The sequence below is a fragment of the Chiroxiphia lanceolata genome, chromosome 1 (assembly GCF_009829145.1).
Source record: "Chiroxiphia lanceolata isolate bChiLan1 chromosome 1, bChiLan1.pri, whole genome shotgun sequence".
Taxonomy (NCBI): domain Eukaryota; kingdom Metazoa; phylum Chordata; class Aves; order Passeriformes; family Pipridae; genus Chiroxiphia; species Chiroxiphia lanceolata.
Window position 1 is genome coordinate 24,465,201 of NC_045637.1, and position 23,027 is coordinate 24,488,227.

Here is a 23,027-nt window from a genome sequence, read left to right on the forward strand (position 1 = left end):
ACATCTGAAACATCAAACAGAATATGTATTTTATACAGAGATAAACACACATATAAAGTACATACACACATTTTTAAATACACTTATTTATAGACACATATCAATACAAATTCTATTATATATAATAAAATATTATCTATTTCACAGCTGGTAACCATGGTCTCAGTTTTGCATAAAGACATGGAACAGTACACAAATGCCAACATGTATTTCATGTTACTGGGAAGCTCCATTCCCCTTTCAGCTAAGCAACCATGAAGCCTGGCTGCTTGAATGGATAAACCTGAATACTTCAACATCAGCTCATTTCCTGACTAGTCTAAAAGAAAACAGTCTGATGAATGTTCAAACTCAGAACTACTATAAATTAAACACGTAAATACATAACTTTTTTCAGGTGCTAAATGATCAGTTTTTGGAGAAGCACTTCATAGATGATTTCTACCATCTTTGGAATTTAATTAAAATAATACCAAGATTTTCATATCACTACATGCTAAATTATAACAAAGTAATCTGCATTTAAATATTTCACCCCTATTATTAATATCTTATAAAATGACAGAGGGCTCCAAAATATGTAATCACGATCTGTAAAAGTTTAAGACATATAATTCATTAGTTGATTAAAAACAATTAAATCAGTAAGCATTTGACGTTGCATAGCAATTTATTTCCAGGTGACATCTTTGCTGTAGGAAGATCTTAAGGGAGAAAGTCAGAGTTCAATAACTCCATATGAAGCACCTCATATTTTGCTGCTCATCCTCACACCAGTATGTCTCAACAGGAAGTCAAAGTCAGCACAACATATGGATCCAGTCTGAGCAGGCTGCTAATCCTCAAGAGTTGCAAGACTATTTATGCTGCCCATCATGACAGACATTTGAGCTACAGTGTACAGTCTTCCCTTGACTTCTCAAAAGAAAGCATAAAACGGTTTGTGTCCCAAACAATCCACACTTTCTGGACTTGGTTTTTATTAATTTTAATTTTTTTTCCCCACAGAAAAAAAAAATTTGTTACAAGAGAAAAATACTTACTATGTATACATCATTTCGATAAAAAACTGTCCAAGACAACAAACAGGATAAAAGGAATGGGATTCCTTAGATTTGTTATTAAATAGCTGCACGTAGGTAAGTCCATATGCCATACATGCAACTGCTAAACAGCACTGTTAACAAGTAAAGCACCACCAACAATTCTTCTGTGTTACTGAAGTAACAAAGTTGGAAACTTTGAAAGGCATTAAACACCCACCTATTGTCCCATTAAACAGGTAACCTTAAACATCACTGAAAGGCAGAACTACATACATCTAAGTGCACTGAAATCAAAACCATTGCCAGATTAGTTATGTATTTAAACATATCGCTGAGGTACAAAACAATCCAGAAGACCTTTAGGCATCATTAGCTCTGCCTCTGGCATAGTTGGAGTGTGGCAACATAATCGTGATTTTTTTTTTAGCTGCAGTGATGAAGTAGAAAAACATTATTAAAATAACACACACTGCATGTCTTACAATTCCCACCTTCTTTCTCTCCCTAAGGTAGTTTTTAAAAAGAGTACTAAAAGCATGATTATACAGATTTATGTTGAGGTATTATTTCACATGAAATATTGCTTGTGTTGGAACAAACTCAGCTTTTCTTTCATCTCGAACACCACAGTACTCCACAGTCCACCCACCCGTCAGTATTGAGGAGACTTAGAGATTCAACAACCGTTAGTGATAACAGAAGTTACTCGTTCCATCTCCAAAACAACAGTAAAACAGACACCTCTACATGCAAACACATCATGTGCATACGTGCCCTCGCATTCACACACACAGCCTGCACCTTCTCCTGTTGGAGTTTTGGTTGAAGGACAGGTTATATGAAGTCAACAGCCATAATTAAGGAGCATTTCAGTGACACCTTATAAACCCTACAATCTGATCTCACAGCTCTTTTTCAGGTGAATTGCATGGGAAAGCTCATGAGGATCACAAGATCTGCACATTTGCAGATGACTCGGTGAAAATAAGGTGGTAAGAACAAGACCTCATCCCTAACCTTTATCTTTCAGTAAATAGTAATGCCACCCGAGCAAATAGATTGAAGAATTTTCAATGCCTGTTAAACCTTTTGGCCCTCTTTCTTCCACATTTGTGTATCTTCTCCTTATCTCCCCCCTCCCCTGTCATGGAAATTGTATTCAAGATTGTGTTGTATTAAATTGGATTTCCATTTACTTTAGCAGAAATAAAACCAGTGGCTTTTAAAATAATATGAATAGAAATTTACGCTCAGAAATGCCTTTCCTTAGTCTCAAACATCTCCTCTCAAATCTATCAACCGAGTTCAAGTATGTGGTAATTCAGAAAGTGAAAGAGCATTTTTTAAAGACTAAAACAAAACTGTACATGGTAGTTTAGCCATAGCTTGATTAAACTTTGTTTCACAAGTCTAAGGGTAATGGTGAGTGCCTGAAAATACTATACCAATTTATTCTTTCAAGGTAATTTTTTTGCATTTACTAAGATCAAGCATATCAGAAATTGGAAATGCAAAGGAGGAAATAAGTCAGCAAAATAGCCACACAAATTGCTATGTGAATTCTCATTCTTCCCAGAGAACAGCTGGCACACATCCCAGCTGCAACACTTACTACATGGGCACCCTCGGAGGCTGGCGTATTAAGACACAACGGAAGCTCTAGAAATCAGGGGGACAGGAATTAAAAAAAAAAATCTTCACAAAAAGAAACACAAATTGAGGTTTTTGTTTGTTTAATAAAAGCTTGCAAGGCACATGTTTCAACTGAATTGCAACATCTACAGCAAAGCAGATCAAAATTTGTAAAACTTTCCCCCAGCCCTTTCAGGAAGTTAAACCTGTGACCTAGTTGAAAACCAAGCTGGGTGTGTGTACAAATCTGATGTAATTATGCCCTACTGTTGTCCTTCTGAGGGATATAATTGTGTATCTCAGGGAACTTACTGTTTATTTTTCACAGAAGCTGGAGCTTAGACAATATTTTTGCTAGTCCACATCTGGATAAGAAATTAATCCACTTTGTTTGTAAGATATGATTATTTCAGTCACTCATTTTAATGACGCCTTTTTACAGGAACAACCACAATGTTCTCTCACACAGAAGGCTCCTTCTGTTACTTAAGGCTGCTGTGCCAATGGTGCTGCAATACAATTTTCTCTAATATAAAAAAGCAAGGTAAAAATCTTAAATGATTCTCCTAAAGCAGAATCAATTGAAGTATTAAGAATACATCTTAAAAACTATGACAAAACTAATAACAATAACTATGTCACAGTTCAAATAAAACTCAACACATTCATTTAAACATGTATAAAGGCCAACGTGCTGCAACATAGCTTTGTTTAGATGTCAGGATGGCCTTGTTTGTGGTTTTCTTAATATGTGTGTTCTACATGTAGGTATTCAAACTATGTTCTATATGGTAAGACATACATACAGCACTGCAGTAAAACACAACAGGCAGTCAAGGACAGTTAAATATTGCATCTTGGCATGGCAGTCTAAGGCATGAAGCCGAAAGCTTTGCGACTTCTTCCACCCAAGTGCAGTTGTAACCCTGAAGTTTGCTACCTGGAATGCCTTATTGCTGTTATGAAAGGATATTCATGAATCATTAACTTCAAGAGAGAAGATGACTGAAACACAGACATGTAATTCTTTGACAGTGATTCAAACAAACTTACTTTGTATAAGGAACTCTAAACTTACTTCCAAATATTACACCTACATCCATACTAGCACACAGAGGGGAGGTTCTTGCAGGCCTGCCTTGGCTCAAGGTAATTTACAAGCTTCTCTTGCTAAATGGCACTTGAAAAGCCTGAAAGAGCCCAGTGCAGTAAAACATGTACTTGTGCACAAGCAAATAAATGCAGCCTGCACCTGACCAGACACACAGACCCCCCCACCCCTCAACATGATGACTGTATGCCCAAAAAGGATATTTACTTTTACCCTGTACCACAGTTGTACTGGTAAATGTTTCTCTCAGTGACCACATCCCATATATTCAATAGATTTATCTGAGCATTGGTTTCAAATAAAATGTATAAGTTAACATTTTGTCAAGACTCATAGGCATAAAAATAAAACTGAAAGTAAAAAACAGATTACGGACATTGACTTTTACAACAATAAAGCTTTTTTCTTTTAAATCACTCCAAAAGTGGTAATAGGTTTAAAAAAATCTCAGCACTACCTGTCAGTGTAAAGTAAGGAAGTGTATCTGCATAGAGCAGAGAAGAATCATGCATATACACCAACATGCTGCAGTTCGTAATAATTTCAGAGTTAAAATCTCTGATCTTTCATTTTATCAAGAAGTGCAGTAAGGATCGTTTTGCAGCTTTCATTTGCAGATATTTCTGTTGAAAGTTCATCCTATTTTGACAGATCCTTCATTAAAGACATCTGGGCTCCAAAGAATCATTCCCACATGCCTGACAGACTGGCCTCCAGGCCAGGTGTTACACAAAGAGCTAACTACAGGTAACTCTTAAGGGGTGCACAACTTCTTCTAGAACTTATGTTCTGGCTTTCTGTCCAGCTACACCTATGTTAAGCAAAGCTATCATTACCTTTTATTGGATTTTCCATTCTCAACACGAGGATTAGGCCCAGAGTTGGAATTAAAGCATAACTGAAAGTCTATCAGCCAGCAGCAGACAAGATGATAAGAAAAATAGTTGTAGAGGAAAAGGGGGAGTCATATAACAAACACAGATTTTAGAAGGAAGCAAAACTGCACAATACTTTCCCAGCTTTTCAAAAATCTCTGTGTAATAGCATAATTGATATAAAAATAGCTATGAACAACTGTACCATTATTTACTAATGGTGGTGATTATAGTGTTTTAAATGACAGTTATGGCACTATCTTAATATAGCTATCTCATAATGAATGAAATGAGCATGACCTATCCCTCCCCATACACAGACACACACACACATGCATACCTCACACACACAGAGGGGGTGAAACCGAAGTGCAGAAGTCTCAGTAGCAAACCTAACTGTCCTGCTACACTTGCCTGAAAACAAGCACACTGTGGTATATACTGGCCCATTGTGCTGGCTGCTAAGACACACATATGCATACACACACACACACACACACACACTTAAGCATGGAAGAATCCTGAAGACAAGTTCTTTCCAAACTGAAGATCTGACCCTGTCAGCTCCTACTGCTAGGTCTAAGCCCCAGCACCTCCACCAGCATGTCTCTAACAATATAGAGATCAGTGCCTTAATCTATGGAAGTGCTGTTTAAATAAAATCTTCCTTATTGGATTTATACAAACAGTATAGCTACACATAAGATGTATAAATGTGTGTTTGATAAACATAGAAATGTTTACAGTGGAAGACAGGGAGAATTAAAACAATGACAATTAATAAAACCAAACTAAATATCCAAACTCTTATTTGAAAAGACTCAAGATACCAACTGCTTTTTGGTTAAAAAATCTACATGACCTAAATGGGCTCTTGAAATAATTTTTATGTTATCACTGAGGTCTATGCAGCTCTCTAACACTAAAGTTAGAAATCTCATTTACGTGAAAATTAAAATGATTTAAAATGGGAAGAAAAATGTTAAAACATGGAAGACTGTCACATGTTGTAGAGACCGTAAAATTGATAAATGTTCCCATTTCCTTCAAGGATGGTATCTCTGTCTGTTGATCTGTAGTTCCAAAGAATTCCAGTTTCGTAAAATAAAGTTGTCAGTATACTGCACGTGTGCACATATATCTGAAAAAATAACTTCCTTGATCCAAAGGAACTTTTTAAACTGAAATTCATTCAGAATAAATCCTCAGAAGGAAGCTTGCATGCTTTTTCATGACTGGAAGGATATCACAGTGTTGATTCTATATACAAAGTAGGATCTATTCCAGTACACTCGAGTAAAATAATTCACATATGGAGAATAGTTCATTTTGATTTCATGACAAAATCGTCCATATTTTGAGTAGGCATAGTTGTCATCTTCCTCACAAACCACCTGTCAGAAAGAAGAAGACCTAATTAAAATACTGAAGGTAAGTGGTCACAGAATGTAATTCTGTACGTTTAATTTATTTGGTATTCTGTAAATTTCATTTATGATAGACATCTAATTTCCATACTGTACGGTTCCTATAAGCTGAAAATACATTCCTCTATAATTTGTTTAACCACCCAAAATAGTCTTTGTGAATTAACCCCTTTGCCAGGATAATGACATTAAAACCAGTGTACTTCATCCACATAATAAAGAACAACACAGTGGAAATCACCTCCACACACCCGTTTACCCAGTAGTTCAAGTCTGATCTGCACAGAGCACACCAGTAATGAAGGGAAGTCTCAGAGTTACCTTTTCCACGCCAAGTAAGTTTGACACACCTGTTAAAGGCCAAACACACACACGTATAGCCCTACAAATTCCAACCAGTTGACTTGGAAGCAAACTGCTTGTGTGTTTGAGCATCTACTGTTTGATATTCCTGAAGTAATCTCTTCATTATTCCTTCTGATGGCACAAATTTACATGATGTTAAAAAAAGGTGGTAGGACAAATTCATGAAGAAAAATCCACCAGTGGCTATAAAGATAATTTCCCTGTAATGCTAGATTGCTGGAAAATATTTGTCTTTCTCTATGAGTAATCCTAAGCTCACGGGGAGAGTCAGAAATAAGATACTGGGCTAGGACTATAGGACATAGTACAAGCTAGAAAGTAATACTGATCTTCTTAAACACATCCACAGACCTGTCAACAGCGTAACATCCCATCCACTGTCTCACTTTGGGAATAAGTAAATGCTGCAGTCTCTAAATACATACGCACTAGTTTGGAAAGTCTTGATAAACTTTCAATATGACTTAGACAATTTTTGTCAGCAAGCAAACTGAGAGATTTTTTTTAAAGTTTCCTGAGACAACACGCTATATCAACTCTCAAGAACAAACTATGTCAATTTTCTGAAAAAAATAAACACTTTATTCCTGTTGGCCATTCCACTAATTTTTCTACAACTACCATTTGAGGTTTCAAGTCAGTATGGACTCAGCCACGGACAGGAAGTGTAAGTGATGTTCATTACTAGGCAACCAACCTTTTTCTAAAAATACTGAAAAGTCAGTTGTCTACATTTAAATATATGTACCAGTTGTTTCATTACAGATTTAGATTACAGACATTCCTCAGAACAGATTTTAACTGAAACTCTCGCCATGAACCTCCTTTTCACCTTCTTAATCTCTCCACTATAAATAGGATAACCCTTGTCACTTTTGACAATTCTAATTACACAGAAATAGTAAATGACTGGTTTTCTGTACTGACAGCACTGTGTGTGGCATTATCCAAGACAGGCTCCTTGGATTTGATTGAAGTTTTTTCCTCTCTTTGACTGAAATCATCATTGCAAGCAACAACTGCTCTGAAAAGTGCTTGGAGGTGTTCCTCCCAGTGTTAGGAATCAAAGAAGGAAGAAACTCTTCCTGATACATGAATCAAACAAAAACTCAGAAATCTGATAGTAAAACTGTGCTGCTGAATCTAGGATTACCAGGCTTATGTGCAAGAAAGAAACATGCAGGAAGCATGGAGAGGAGAGCAGCAGCAGTACGAGGGCATGGAATCCTGAAATTGTGGTTAATTGCTCCAGAGGACATTTTAAGTGTGAAGAGGGAACAGGAACCTACTCATGCAAACACAGATCTGAGAAGGAACTGAGAGATACATGTGTTGATTATCAATGATGGAGGTTATTCATACACACACACTCTAGTTGTGGTACAATATATTGTATACAACATGGAATAATCACAGCATACATGATTTTAGCAGCAAGGCAAGAAAAGAAAACAGATTTCAGCAATGGTAAGGAAGTTAACCGAAAAATTGATACAATATCCTTCCTGGATAAACAGGTCAGGAAACCTAAAAGTAAAACTGACAGTAGCTGTAGATTCCTGGGGAAAATACAGAGTAATCCCCCAATAACATACCAATACTATAATTACTCCCTCAAAACAAAGCAGTTACAGGAATGAAATGTTTGCATTACAAGTTCTTTTGAAATGTGTTTCATCAAAAGTATAACTTATAAAATAATCAACACAGATGAACCGCTTGGATTTTTTCCCTAAGAATGAAATGTAAGACTATATACAAGAAATGTATATATCCTCCCCATTAAAAAAAAAAGGATTCAAACCAAGGATTCACTTGGTATAGTTATTACATACTAGACTGTAATGTCAAGTAGATGCTTCAGTTCTTTCTTAGTCAGGAAACCAACTAAATAAACTAACCTGTGATTGCCTAGAAGTAACTGGTGACTCTCTCGTGTACACTTGAGAACGAGCAATGAAACCGTGAGTTTAAGGCCACTCCTGCCTTTATAAAGTCAAATTTTTTGCTGGATTTTCAGGAAGCAGATGAACAAGTGGTAATGAGATTGCTTTATAAACCCCATCTCAGTACCTACTTCAGCAGCAAGAGCAGCACTATCAGCATTCCAAACAGACAGAGCATGGCAATGACTGAAACAGCATTCATGGTACAGTTTATTCAACCAATTTTTCTACCAGATGTGGTTTAAACTATCTGTTGGAGTGCTAATCTATCTGCAAGGCTGAATCAAATAGACTTGTAACGTCCTTAGTACCAAACAGGCTGTACTGAACTAAATGGCAGGCTGGTCCTCATCCCAGCCAGAGTTTTAGAACTGAGTTCATCCATTTAATGATTGGCAGAAAAGCAGCACAGTTAGATACTTGTGTATTAGGAGGGATTAGGGCATTTAAATAATAACATTGGGTAAGATAACAAGTGTAAGAAACAGACAATCCAAAACTCAATTGATCACTTTTAAAATATTTAAGTCTTTGTCTACATGTCAACTACAATAAGAAAAACAAGATCAGCATTATAAGAAGATTTCTTTTTAAATTAATTATTTATGCATTCAAACATTCTTATTTTCTCACTGTTACTTACATGACCATTAGCAATATCCAATAGATCTTTAACTCTGCATCCTCTCACAGGTCCCACTTCATTGCAAATTGAATCTTCAATAACCAGAAAATTGGCTTTGTAGGATGTGAGTATCTTATAAATATCCTCTGCTGACCTCTTTGAATAGATCTGATAAATCTATAAATTAAGAAAACATGTTCATGGAATGCAAAAATCAATGATAATACTGGGTCACACACGCAACACACAACGATGGCTTATCTGCAACAACAGACCAAATGTACACACCAACTTATGTCTGGTTTTAAAATCTCCAAAATAGCTGAAGTAGTGGCCAGCTGAATGGGAATTATTTGTCTCTACTGACAGTAAGTTCTCATCTTACATATTTTGAGTGGCCTGAAAAGTCTTCAGAAATAATATTTTGATATTTGTTTCTGTCCAGAGTAAAGCACTGATAATTTACTTGATACTCCCTTCTGTGTCTGCTGGACTCTATGTCCTCCTTCCTTCTAATACATTTGATTGTTCTTTCATTACATTGGGGTGAAGAGGAACACAGTTCCTGTGAAAGGCCACATTTATGAAATTGGATACTCACATTCTCATTTCTTTTCAGAAGATCATCATCGTTGTACAAAGGCAAACTTGACACCATCCATCCAGTACAGAGCTTAATCACACCCATGAGCTGTGGGCTGCCTGCAAACACTGCAGCCACAGGAGCCTGTCGTCTGCAAAAGCAACACCAACACACATGTCTGAGTACAGGATACATTTCTCAAAACTATGTTCTTAATTTTATACACTGTGGGATCTTTCAAGGTGCTGTGGGGTGAACTGGATCACATGGAGGTTTCATTGGGGGTCTAATTTTAGTTGGTGTTAATGTTGCAGTGGCAGTAGTTTCCTTGTCAGGAAACGCTCAGACGTGCAGCAACATGGAGTTTGAAAGGAAGGGCTTTTGCTGGGGCAAGGACTGATGGCTGTTCTCCCCTCCTTGCAATGCACAGAGCACCATTCAGAGTGGTCCTGGAAGTATTGCTTTTCTGAATGGCTGTCAACTTGCGACAGAACAAGCTTGTGAGGGAAGGTAGATAGAAGGAAAACCAACATGATGTTATCTTGTATGGGAAAGATTTCTTATCATTTTTATTTGATCTCTAGAACATGCATGTCATGATCTATGAGAAAATAACGTCATCATACAGAACAATGTCTACACTAATTAACTATGTTTCTAGGTTTGGTTTCATTTTTTGACTATTTGTATTCCTGTATTAGTGAGAGAAAATAGTCATTGCCATACTTTATTACAGACTTTGGGCAACTTCTCTTGCAGGGAAGATTCAAAATAAATTTGTATTATTAAAGGGAAAATTTAAAGAAAATATACTCTAGTGATGGCATTGAATTAAAATTCCCATATGGATAGCTGAGTATATCTTTAAGGAAAAAAACCCCTTTATTTTCTTTAAAAATATGAACAGCTGCTACAAATAAGGGTAGTAAAACTGCTCTTAGCTGAGTGAATCTCAATGCAATTGCCATGATTAATTATGTACTTCAAGACTAATATATGGAGACTAACATAAGAGCCATTAGGTACTTGGCATTATTCCACTTGCTGCCTTGAAGAACTACAGCAGTGACAAACAACATATACTACCAGCAACAGCAAGAAGAAATTGGCTGGAACACTCTAATTACCAGCCTTGCCTTTTCTGAAGATGAACAGGTTGACATTAAAGACTACATAAATACAGAAAGTAATATTCTAAAAAAATACAGTTAAAGGTAAGTTATCTGAACACAAGGGATCTAATTTTCAGAGAAGTACAGTTCCTAATAATGATATAGTACAAATTCAGATTGAATGAAGCCAGAATGCATTTCTGAATCTTCTGGTGAGAGGAAAAATATATCTGTGAAAATAACTTGGTATTAGCCATGTATACGCTCAGTATAAACTACATAACATAGCTCAGCTCTTGCTGTGCCCTGCCTAGGCAGACTGGTAAGAACCCTTCCAGGATCCAGGTCACAGGGGAAGTCTGAATCATACGTGTTCCTCTCCACGTATCTTGACAAAGTCTTTAAACCCTCACATTCAGGCATTTCATTTGACTGGCTCATGCATGTAAAAGTTTAGTGTTTCTGTCCCTCACTGGTGTTACAATCACCACGAATCCTCAAATCTCATGAAAAGTTAGCATGCAAAAAAACCAAGCACTAAGATGTCCACCTTTATTTGGAAACTAGGTCTCACAATGATATGAAATATGATTTGCTTGCGTGTTTCAGGATCTCCTGTTGTAATCAATGACAAACTCCTGTTTCTTTCCATGGGAATAATAACAAACTTAAAATACACATTTCTCCCCCCACGGAGATAGACAGAGGTAGCTTCACAAACTGCTGAGGTAAAAATACCCTGACAAAAAGCAGTAAAATAGAAATGTAGGACTTCTTGCTTACTTTATCCATGTCATAAGTTCTACTGTATCAGGATCATAGAATTCTTGCAGTTCTGTAAGCTCTGTCATTATCCTAGGGAAAAACTGATGGAAATGTTTCTGGTTACTTATAGTAAAAAAAAAACATCTACAGAGCATCTGATTATATTCAGGCCTTAACTGACAAAACAAAAATGGGCTTCAACTGACTTTTCCCTCCTGACTGGTACTTTTATTTGAATATTTTGCAAAACATAGTTTATACTTAACGTGACAGCAGCAGACACTCTCCAAAATAAGTATGTTAAACACAAGTTCTCATCTCTCTCTCTTTCATTAGAATACTTAAAATTAAAAAATAAATAAACAAATAAATAAACACACAGCAAAAACATTCATCAACGTTAAGTGGCCTTAAATGCATCAAAACCATAGCTCAGGTTGTCACATGCAAATGTACATAAATAATGGCACTGAACCAAGAAGATGATAAATCTCTCATGGTAAACCTCCTTGAGCAGGAGGGGTTGGACTGTTGTGAGTTGATGGAAAAGTGTTATTCAAGCAGGACAGGAGAAGAGAAATTTCCTAGAAGGGTCCTGGTAATCTGCCCTGGACTTTCTTCTGACTTCAATCAGTACAGTGAAGAAGATTACACTATCCTGTATGAAGTAGGATATCTCTCAGTTTATGCTCTTGAAAAGCATTTTGGGAAAAGGAGGGATTTTGTGAAGCGAGACAAAATGCCATCTGTTTCAAACCAGACCAGACTGCAACCCTGCACCATGGCTTCCCTATCCTGTCAGGTTTGAGGGCTAAAGGAACAACAGGTCCTTTATTAAGGCAGATGATTTTGTCAGTCCTTGAGCCGTTAGAAGCATTTATCTGAGAAAGGCATGGCTGGCAGCTGTCCAGTCATGAGGGCCTGGAGCATGTACATGTACATGCTGGTGTAAATGCTAACTGAAAACTACCTTATGTCAGCCCTTTTGGAAAACAGAGGTAAAGTTTACAAGTTATGCCAGACCAAAGGAACAACTTACTTTGGGACAGCCACAGTGGATAGTAGGAAGTGGGAGCCTGCTTTCAACTGAGGCATTTCCACTCCCATTACCTGGACAACTCAGCTGTCAAGTGATAGCATTCTACAACCAGACATGTTAGGGTTGCACAAGAACAGCTGCCACATGTTTGTGTTAGGGCTGAAAGCTGTAGCACTGCTGTTATACACACACCCAAACTATTCCTAGAACAGATGGATAGAAAGAGGAACCACTACTGCCACTCCAAGGAGAACCCACTTCACTCAGCAATCACAGCCTTGCAAAAACCTGGTTAGATGAGGGACTGTGCTAGACTGAGTCAGAAGGCAGCCAAGCAGAAAGATGCTGAGCTGTACACTCAGCTGTACACACATAGCCACAGTAATAGATTAGGGGTCTCAAGGCATTTGCACTGTTCTGTTACTACAAATCAAAGTTTCCAAGCTCAGGGATAAGTTATGAAAATCTGGAGAGCAAACTGTTCACCATTGCTTAAAAGCAGAAACTGTATCTGCAATGGCTGAAGCCCTCTAGAGTCCAAACCCTTACACTGCTTTCATTAAAAAAATCTGAAAAACAGTTATTTTGTCAACTAAACTAGTTTCCTCCGTTGTAACAGAATTCATAATTCTATTGAGCAACGGCAGCATTTTTCAGGAGAATATCTATTGCTTCATCAAAAATGTGTAAAAGGTCAGATTACATTGCAACCAAACTTTCTATTATAAGATAGATATTACAAAACCTGTTCAAATACTGTTGGCCAAGTCTGGCTTCTATATTTGAATTCTTATTAAACTATTCAAACTAACTATTTTGAAGCTATGCCAGTATAACAGAGGGTTACACTTTATGGAATGTTTCCCATGTTTTTTGGACTCACAGAAATTTAAAAAATAACTTCCAAACACTCTCCTCCCAGTCCATCTGTGACTTGCAATAAAGAACTAAGTACTTATTTTAAACACGGAAACATCTGTAAATTTTCTTCCCTGTACTGTTGTATACACACACCTCTACACAGTGCTCTGCACAAAGGATTTAACTCCATTATAATTTGATGGGAACTTTTCAAACTGATTATTTACATATGGCCTCCCATAATTTTATTTCATCTAAACTCACCTCCTCTCACTAAAACCAAGACTGGGACAACACATTTTTCAATATTTTAAGATTTTATTTGGCAGTATTTTGTTTGTTGAGTCAGTTTATATATCCAAAGCATAATAGCTGAATATGACAAAGTCTTCATTTAAATTTAAAAACTTCTTTATTACAGTAAGTAATCATTAACAAACTAAATTGTCAAATACCTCATACTGAAAAAATAAACAGTTTTGTTTAAAAACAAAACATATTTTCAGTGGATGACAACTTCAATTTCATTATATATATTTCATTTCACTAAGTATATTATATTTGCTCATCATTTTGACTCATATTGTGCTTACATACAAAAAAAAAAACAAACCAAAAAAACCTTCACAAAGGTACTTTTCTTACCTCTTTCCACAAGCTGAATCCAATTATTGTGGGAACTGCCATACTCAGAATAAGAGCCTAGAAAGTACATGTTAGAAGAAATGGATTATGCACTGTTCTCCAGCCTTGAGGTGTCTGTTGATTCTACTCATATAGTAAGCCACATTTATGCCTGAAACCTTAGAATGACAGTAGGTGAAACTTAGTGGGGTTTTGCCAAGCAAAAAACTCTCTGCAAAGAAGAATTTACGTAATTTAGCATAGACGAATTAATTTGATCATGATAACTTTACCATCAATTTTAGGGATGGTAAATAACAATGATGTAGGGAACAGAAGAAAAGTAAATACCTCACATTCAAAAGCAATGAGAAAATCTGAGACAGGAAAAACCCAAGCATTTCAAACTTCTGCTCTTGTTGATGCTTTTGTTCAGATTAACAATATTGATATGCAAAACCCAGAAACCCATTTTTTCAGCACACCATCATTCTAGCTGATCTAATTTTTGCTTTGCAAAAAGGTGAAAATAGCTTGTATGGTACAAGAAACATTCGTTAAGGAATACACAGAAGGTATTCACCTGACAACAAGCTACTAACACACCTACTGTGTTAATAGTAAAAAAGCAGATCTATATAACAGAATGCATGAGGTACACAAAAAAATGTGCTTATCATGTACATGAACATATTGGTACTCCTTGATTGAAAGAACACTGTCAATGTTTCTGATATAACAGAATTATAACGGCATTTCACAAGTGACACTGTGAACCTCTAAGCATAATATATTTATTCCTATAAGCTTCTTGAATTTAAGGTAAGTAATATCCTATCCTTGTTTTATTAATAAAACTAATGCACAAAGCTGCTAAAAATCACACAAAGCAACTCTTGTCATACTGAGAATAAAGCCAGGGTTGGAAGCGGGGGAGTTGTTTGCACTGTAACACAAGCTCATCTTCAGTCACACCATTTCTCTACAATGGCCACAGGTAAACAAATCTTACACAAAGTAATTCCACTTATCATTTCTTACAAAGCAGCTTTACTCTCAGCAAGTAAATACTTCTTAATACCGCATTTTAAGATTAATTTCTTAGTAAAACAAGGCTTATATCAATGCTTGCCTGCACACCTGTACTGTTTTCTCCTGCATTCCTCCTAAAAAGCATATGACCTTCTTGGCTAATCTCAACTAGGTATGACAGAGAGACTGAGGTCTCCAAGATTTGTTAAAAGAAATTAAAGAGATGAGCAAAAGGAAGATGAAGACAGCTCTGCTTCTTGTGAGGAAAGGCTGCAGTGTGAATGCAACTTTATCACCAGGTACCAGACAACATGTGCAAGAGTGATATTAAGAATGAAAGACACAGAAAAAGGAGACTATATGAGATCCACTGCTCACAGAACAACATGTTCTTTTCACGGGCTCTTCTACAGGTCTTAGTTAACTGTTTGCAAAGTTATATGCTTGCTACCTGTATTTCCCAGGACATCGGCAACAGTAACTCACCAGCAGTATCGGGTGCACAGCTTTCAGTCGAAGCCACTTGAAAAGTGTCATCCAAAGTTCAGGAGAACACACCCCAAATGCAGCAAGCATGCAAACATAAGGTGTCCATAGATATTTCATTCTGAAAAACACTGCAATAACTTAGTTGGGACTCTGTGCATGCCTCTGCACTCAAGCTATTTATAAAAAACCTTTAGACGTTTTTCACATGTGAAACACCGTCTGGATGTTCAAGCAATCTGAGGTCAACTTTGATGGCACTGAAGGGTAAACCAAGGAAATCTCTAGCAGAAGAGCAAGCACCTCATTATCTGTGAGATGAAGGAGCAAGATCCAAGGTAAAAGGTAAAGATGACAAAATCCTTCATAGAGTTCAGGGGAGGACGAAAGAAAAACAAAGGGAATAGTAAAGTCACTTGGCTGTTGTGCTTTTCCAGCCAAGAAAGGACAAAAAGCAGCTATTCAGCAAAGCTGCACAGACAATGTACTATAAGAGTTCCTGAAGAAAGGAAAGGAAAATATTTAATAAACAATTTATGATTTGCTGGTGTTGTCTGCCTCTTAAGGGTAGACTAGTCAGCTCAACTACACGATAACACAACAGTCTGCTCACTTTAAGAATTTGTGAGTATTTAGATTTTAGGATGATGAGCATAATACAAATACAAGACACCTTCAAGCTGATTAAGCTGAGAGACAAGATTAGAACAATAATGTCTTCCAAACATCAGCTTCTGTAGCTTTAAGAACTAACACAATACTTTTGAAATTAGTTTTTCTACTGCTTTAACATGTCAAGCGAAGGTGTACTTTCTGGTAGCCTACACACAAGAAGACAGATAAGAAATCTTCTACATGCCAGTATTCCAGAACTACTCTGTTCACCAAAACACTACACAAGATCTTGCTAGAATACAATATTAAAAATAATTATAGCAAAGTTCTACACTTAAATACCGCAAAGAAAGTAATTAAAATGTAATTAAATTCAAGTCTTGGATTTTGGCTGCATTAAAGCTTGAAAAACATGTTAAAGAGACTAAGAACAATTGTATCAAATTTATAATCACAATTATCATTGATTGTTCCTCTACTAACTAGTACCACTACATGCCAAAATTATTTCTGAAAAGGGGTAAATTTCAAAGGGGTGAAGGTGTATCATGTCCAATTAGGAACTCTCTGTTGCTTTCAAAAGAGATACATTAAAATCAGACTTACCCTTCCAAACACATTGCTAGACAACCAAGCAAAATTGTGTGAATGACATGATAAACTATTTCTGGCCTCTCTCCAATTCGACCATCCTCAAGTTTAACTGCCTCTTTCAGTGGTTCACCACTGCAGTTGGAGAAAATGAGACATCACTTAATTCAGACATTATCTCAGGCAAAGGTGTCAATAAAAATACATTTAAGTCAGTAGTACACTGAGATCATATTGTGTCGTATCATACAATATAGTTGCACTGTTTACTTGTTTTTTGTATGCAATCAATGATCTATCAGTACCTACTGTCCCTTGTTTTAGACTGCTACCTCTGCGGAGCAATGGCTGCAAATTATTACAATGGGATCACTGTCTATGACCGTAAATCCTATTTTAAGGTAATTCAGCACAAGAGGTAGTCTAATTTAAGAGCATGCAGACTCCGCAAACATGTAGATGAAGCATGCTGAACGTGCATTTAAAGTTTCTTCATATCATTAGCTTGGTGAAGAATTATGGAATCTGCAGGATAATTGTGTATGGAATGTGTATACCATTTTATGACAAAGAAAGATAATGAAAGTAGCTTTGAGTCACATATTCTAAATTCTAGCAATATATTATAATTAAAAATCATAATCAAAATCTTACAACAAATGTTTTTCTACAAACAAGACAGCAATGCATAAGATAGGTAACATATTTTTCTACCATATGATTTCAGGTTAGAATTCTATAATAAACTTCTTCATGACAAATGGAAAAAATATTTTGAGATTATTAATTGATTCAAAATTTGAAAAAAAAAATGAGGGAGGAGAAGGTTTATATTAAGCTTTTCTTTAAAAAGGTGTTGGACACAGTGTAGTTGCTGCTTATCATAAAGTAGTAAATAGCTATTTCAACCACTAGCAAACAATCAGAAGTTTGCTTCATTGTTTTGAATATACCAGCACACATCTGACATGACATTTTCATTCACAGCAGCATAATTTTTATCTATTAGAAATCTTCATTCTTGAAATAAACCTACTGATTTTTGCTGCAGACAAGTGAACAATTTGTTCTAATACCTGAGCAGTTACACCGCTCATGTTCTACCAGGCAAAGATAATTTCCTAGTCATTGAGTTTCCAAGACAAACTACAGTAGGATCTACAGTTGCTATTCTTAGTCTGTAAACAGACAGCTCCACTACCCCTTCTCTCAAGGGAACTGTGAATGTGAATCACTGTGAAACTAAAAATAATTGAGTTGGTTTTACTTCAGCTCTGTTCTCAACAGCAAAAGCTGATGGACCTTATCACAATAAGCCAGCATTTTAAAAAACAAACAGTGAAGCATTGGAAATCACAAATCCTCTCAACTCCACCCGTCTCATTCTTCTCAACATGTAAACTTGAAAAAAAACAAAAACAAAAAACCCAAAAGAGAAAAAAAATTCTAGTAACGATCCAACTTTGCTGTTGGAACCATAGCACAGATATAACATTTTTCTCTCTGGCAATGGGAAGAGACATACATATATCCCAAAACAGAGTTCTGCAGGAATTGCACCTATGGGGAAACAAACCAATGACAACTCCGTGTCCTGACTGGAGGGATGCTTAAGAAGCTCCTCACTAAAGGACTTTTCTTTAGGAGGCTCTGGTGGGCCTTCCCACTGGTGCTCACACCCTGACAAGCTCAATGGTAGAACAAATTCTGGAGCAACAAACATGATAACCATTCCCTTAGACATCAAGGAAACTCTTATTTTTAACTTATTTTTCAGTATAAATAAATTACTTACCAAATTCTCCTAAAAATGACCTGAGTTACAGAAAAAAGGCAAATAATTAATACTAAAATATAAAAAGGCAACAGTGATGACTGTGTTAGTCGCAAAAAAAAGTCTTGGGAAGGTGCCTGAAGAGATTCTTGACAAAGGAGCCAATTCATTGTAAAATTCCTAGTAAGGCAAAAACATCCCATTAAAGACAATAACAATGCCCACAGATTAGAAAAAAACCCCACCCAGCACTCAACCAATCGTAGTTTAACCTACTCATGTCATAGGAAACTACTTTAAATTCATCTTTGAAAAGTTAACTTTTTATCATTTGAAACTGCTTTGCAATACAGTTTAGAGTAACTGTCAAAAGCTTATCTTCCCAAAAATTATCTGTGATGTGAAGAGACCAGGCTACAACTCTTTCATAGAACAAAAGTCCAAACTCCCATATAACTCCATTATGGAAACCACAAAGCACTTCATTGTCACAGTGGATTAAGATTTTAGAGATACTGATGCAAGAAGGTATGCTTGTCCTCATTTCAAACAAGGAGATGAAGAAGGGAAAGTGGTCATCTGAGATCACAAACAAGCCTGAGGCACTGCCAAGAATAGAATCCTTAATGCTGAAATTCTAGTTCTGCAGCCGAACCTACTTGATCATTCTTCTTTCTCAATTAACGAGCAGGAAGATTATATAGTCTGCCAATGAGCACTACCAGTCATATTCCCAAGTGGAACTGGTGCAGCATGTGGTTCTGTGAATGCATTCTTCTCTTACTTTGTTTTGCTTCTCTCCCTCCTTTTATTTTCCCCCAAGGGAAGACTAGAGGACTGAATCACTCTCAATCAGATGCAATAAATTTAAAGACTAACAGCTAGGTATGTCCGAACTGGCCCTAAAAGACAGATCTTGAAGCTCTTGTGCAGCAAACCATAATTTCAACTCACAGTTACACAGTGCTCTAGGCGTAATTGCACCCAGTTTGTATCAGTCTCTGGCTTCATTGCAGGGTTTGACAGCTTGAAAATTGACATGTAGCAAGTCCGCAGGGGAAAAAAAAAAAGAAAATCTGTAACACTTGGTAGCTGAATAAACTGAAATCCTGACCAAGAGTCCTTTCTTTTCTTGCAAAACACTTAAGAATGAGGATGTGCTGTGTGTTTAAAAAATGCATCTTAGCCAATGTCACTACATCTCGTCTTCCAAAAAATCTCCAACAATTTCAGTTGTGTGTGACATCATTTTTCACTTCTTCCCCTGAAAGGCTGTGAAGCAGTTTTGTAAGAGAGATGCAGCTTCCAGGCGAGAGTTCCAACTCCTGCACAGAATTGCAAGTCTTGGCTTGCATCCAGGAGGTGTCTCAGTCCTTACTAATACTCCACTGGAAGTTTTCCAGAAAATCTGTAGCCATGAACATCTTCTTGTAGAACAACATTCAACTCTTTTACAGACACTAATGGTTTTTCTTAGAATCACAATTCCCTCTGACTTTTAGGGTGTCCCTTGTCTTAGTTTCTTCCAAAACATACAGGGGGGTTTCAGGGGCACCCCACAAAGCAAGCATGTTTGGAGATAGCATTGATAGTTCATGAACTCTTTACAGAGCCTTTTCTTTTCCAGGCTATAAAAAGCTATTACTGCCACCTTTACATTATTATCTTTGCTTTCAAGTCTAGAAACACTAGACAGGTTACAGAAAGTTTTCACTCTTCAACATCACAAGAGAAGAAAAATCCATGAAATGCTTTCACCCCAAGGTATGAAAAACAGTGAGGTGCCTTGGAAATCTCAAAATCCTAAGTAAACTCTGTATATTTTTAAATTCAATATTAAAACTGTTTCTCTAGTTCCTCTGTAAAATTGTCACAAGACATTGAAATTTTACACTTCTCAGAGCAGCCTCAGACGTTTGGATATCTTGGGAGGTGTAAAGAGTTTAAAAAACTTACTTAGTTGTGTTTAATCCAAGTTTTACTTCAATGAACTTCAGCAAATGCTCATTTTCTTTATGAGGAACAAACATCTGAAAATTAATTTAGCAGAGAAAAATCATATGAAATGCTGGAAGCAGCTTTCACATAGTCATTCAGATCATAAAATGTCAGGAAACAATGAACTATTCAAGATTTAGGTAAAACTAACAAAGTGGATTAAGTGTGACAATTAAGAATCACAGAATTAATTAGGTTGGAAAACACCTCTGAGATCATCGAGTCCTATGACCAAACACCAACCTGTCAACTAGACCGTGGCACTAAGTGCAACATCCAGTCTTTCCTTAAACAGCTCCGGGGACGGTGATTCCACCACCTCCCTGGGCAGTCCATTACAATGTCCAATCACTTTCTCTGTGAAAAACTTTTTCCTAATGTTCAATCTAAACCTCCCCCGGTGCATCTTATGACTCTGTCTCCTTGTCCTACTCCTGGTTGCCTGGGAGAAGAGACTGACTGCCACCTGGCTACAACCTCCTTTCAGGTAGTTGTAGAGAGTGACAAGGTCTCCCCTGAGTCTCCTCCAAGCTGAACAATCCCAGCTCCCTCAGCCACTTCTCATAGGACTAGGTACTGGTATAGCATTGTAAATGTTCACTTCAGTAAATCTATCTTTAGGGTTTCCTTCAGAATATTCTCTTCATTTTGTTCATGTACCCCAACAGGAGGGCCAGTGAAAAGCTGACAATAAGTTGCCCAAAGACTACTGAGCAGTGTAAAAAGGATCACGAAAAACAGACACAGACTTACTCCCAAGGAAGTCAAAGAGTGCTGTGCTTGGCTCCACTGGAAAATAGGACTGCAGCTTAGCAAAAGTTATGAGCATTTGTAATTTTCACAGAGATTGTCTGAGTAGCCTAAAGTTCTGCAACTTAACTTGTAATTGTAATTTAACTCGTACTTTTCAAGGTTAGGTTTTATTTTCCTGGAGATACAGCAAGGCTAGTCAATCTGACTGGCCCAAGAAAACAATCATATCTGAGCACTCTTTCCAACTTTTTAGGGTTCACTAGTTTCTTTACTTTTAAGTCAGTACTGTTAATTAATACAGCCAAGGTGAGTTTGAAACATAGAGGAAAAGCACAATAAAGTATGTAAAAGACTAGAGCCAGCAAGAGGGAATTGCTAATTAAAATATAAGACCAGGTTAAAATCCTATTGTGCTAACTCAACTCCTAGCTGACCCCTACACAAAGTGAAAGTCTCTGTTCCCATGTTCTACTTGAAATTTAATTGAAAATTATTATCTACCCTGAGACTACTCGCACTTGTTCCTTGCTACTGTGCCTCCATGCACAAGAATATTGTTTTAATATTCAGACCATAGGGCCCAACCAAGTTATAACATAACTCATGTATATATAAAAGATAAAGTGTGATTTAAAGAGTATTTTCATACTATGTTTCAACCCAAAAGACCAAAACCCCAACAAAAGACAGCTGTTTGAGTCGCTAAAGTTTTTATACAGATACAAAATTACTTCATTTTCAGTACTCCTATTTGCTATGAATTAAGCTATGAACTATCATATCAATATGATAAGAAACATTTCAAAAGATTTTTTCAAGATACATCTGCAACTTTCCATTTAGATCCAGACAATTAAAATCACATTTACAGAGGAATCTTACCTTTAATAAGAAGTTTAGTGTCACTGCCACTGTAAGTACCAAATAAATGTACATTACTTTCAGCAATCTTGACATAAATGTACCTTTTTTCATATTCATCTGCAAAAATATTTTAAGAATGCTGTATCATTTGGAGTTCAGTTTAAATTTTCAAACTACACCCAGAGGAGGGTCTAGTTACCTGAAGGCATTTAGAGAGCATTAAAGCTGCTACGAAACTGAGTAATGGTGACACTAATAAGGCTGAATTTTCAAACTGCAGAAGGTACCCCAAGAAGAGAGAAAACAGGTAGATTTTGTATACTTCATGCACCTGTTGAAAAAAAGAAATAAACCACAATAAAACAAAACTATAGTGGATATACATCTTGCTTTTTAGAGCAGTAGCTCATTTCTCTGTTAATGAGGGGACTAATGGATGTGGATCCTCCAGCTCGAGTCTACAGGGTACCATTTGGCTCTGGAAACTATTTCACATCTAAACGATGTGAACTAGGGCACAGTTACTTCACAAGAACTCTGTAAAAATGCCAGAAGCGGGAGTATTTTACCATGTCTCCCCATTCTGTAACACCTTGCTGTGATACAGCATGAAGCAAAAACCACAATGCACCAGTAAGAACACACAATTTGTGTGACAGAGCTGACTACTGCAAACAGGCGCTTTCCTTGCCCTCAAAATAACTTGTTCATTAACATTCATTCAGGAATACTCAGATTGTTACTGATACTTTCTGTTATTTACTAATTGATAAGCAGATCTTACAGATCAAGCATTTCCCGCTGCTGAGGAACAGAAAAAAAAAGGCAACTGAAAGAAGGGGTGACGAATTAGAATTGCATGCAGATTGATATCTAATAAAAGTAGAAGGCACACATGTACA

General features: G+C 36.7%; 1 protein-coding gene across 3 annotated transcripts in view; it reads right to left on the reverse strand.

Moving 5' to 3' along the window:
- Positions 1-651: 651 nt before the first annotated feature.
- DPY19L4 (dpy-19 like 4) overlaps positions 652-23,027 on the reverse strand; it is a 33,853-nt gene continuing 11,477 nt past the window's right edge. For 2 of the 3 annotated variants that reach the window (XM_032684561.1, XM_032684541.1), the window contains exons 9-20: positions 22,325-22,456; positions 22,144-22,242; positions 20,467-20,540; positions 18,532-18,690; positions 16,752-16,871; positions 15,531-15,651; positions 14,034-14,090; positions 11,507-11,589; positions 9,630-9,762; positions 9,047-9,205; positions 8,359-8,400; positions 652-6,058 (exon numbers count right to left, since the gene is read on the reverse strand). In XM_032684561.1, coding sequence (XP_032540452.1) covers positions 5,894-6,058; positions 8,359-8,400; positions 9,047-9,205; positions 9,630-9,762; positions 11,507-11,589; positions 14,034-14,090; positions 15,531-15,651; positions 16,752-16,871; positions 18,532-18,690; positions 20,467-20,540; positions 22,144-22,242; positions 22,325-22,456 — 1,344 coding nt within the window. In that variant the 3' untranslated portion in view covers positions 652-5,893. The remainder of the gene's footprint in view (positions 6,059-8,358; positions 8,401-9,046; positions 9,206-9,629; positions 9,763-11,506; positions 11,590-14,033; positions 14,091-15,530; positions 15,652-16,751; positions 16,872-18,531; positions 18,691-20,466; positions 20,541-22,143; positions 22,243-22,324; positions 22,457-23,027) is intronic. The other variant, XM_032684551.1, reaches the window with a different exon arrangement.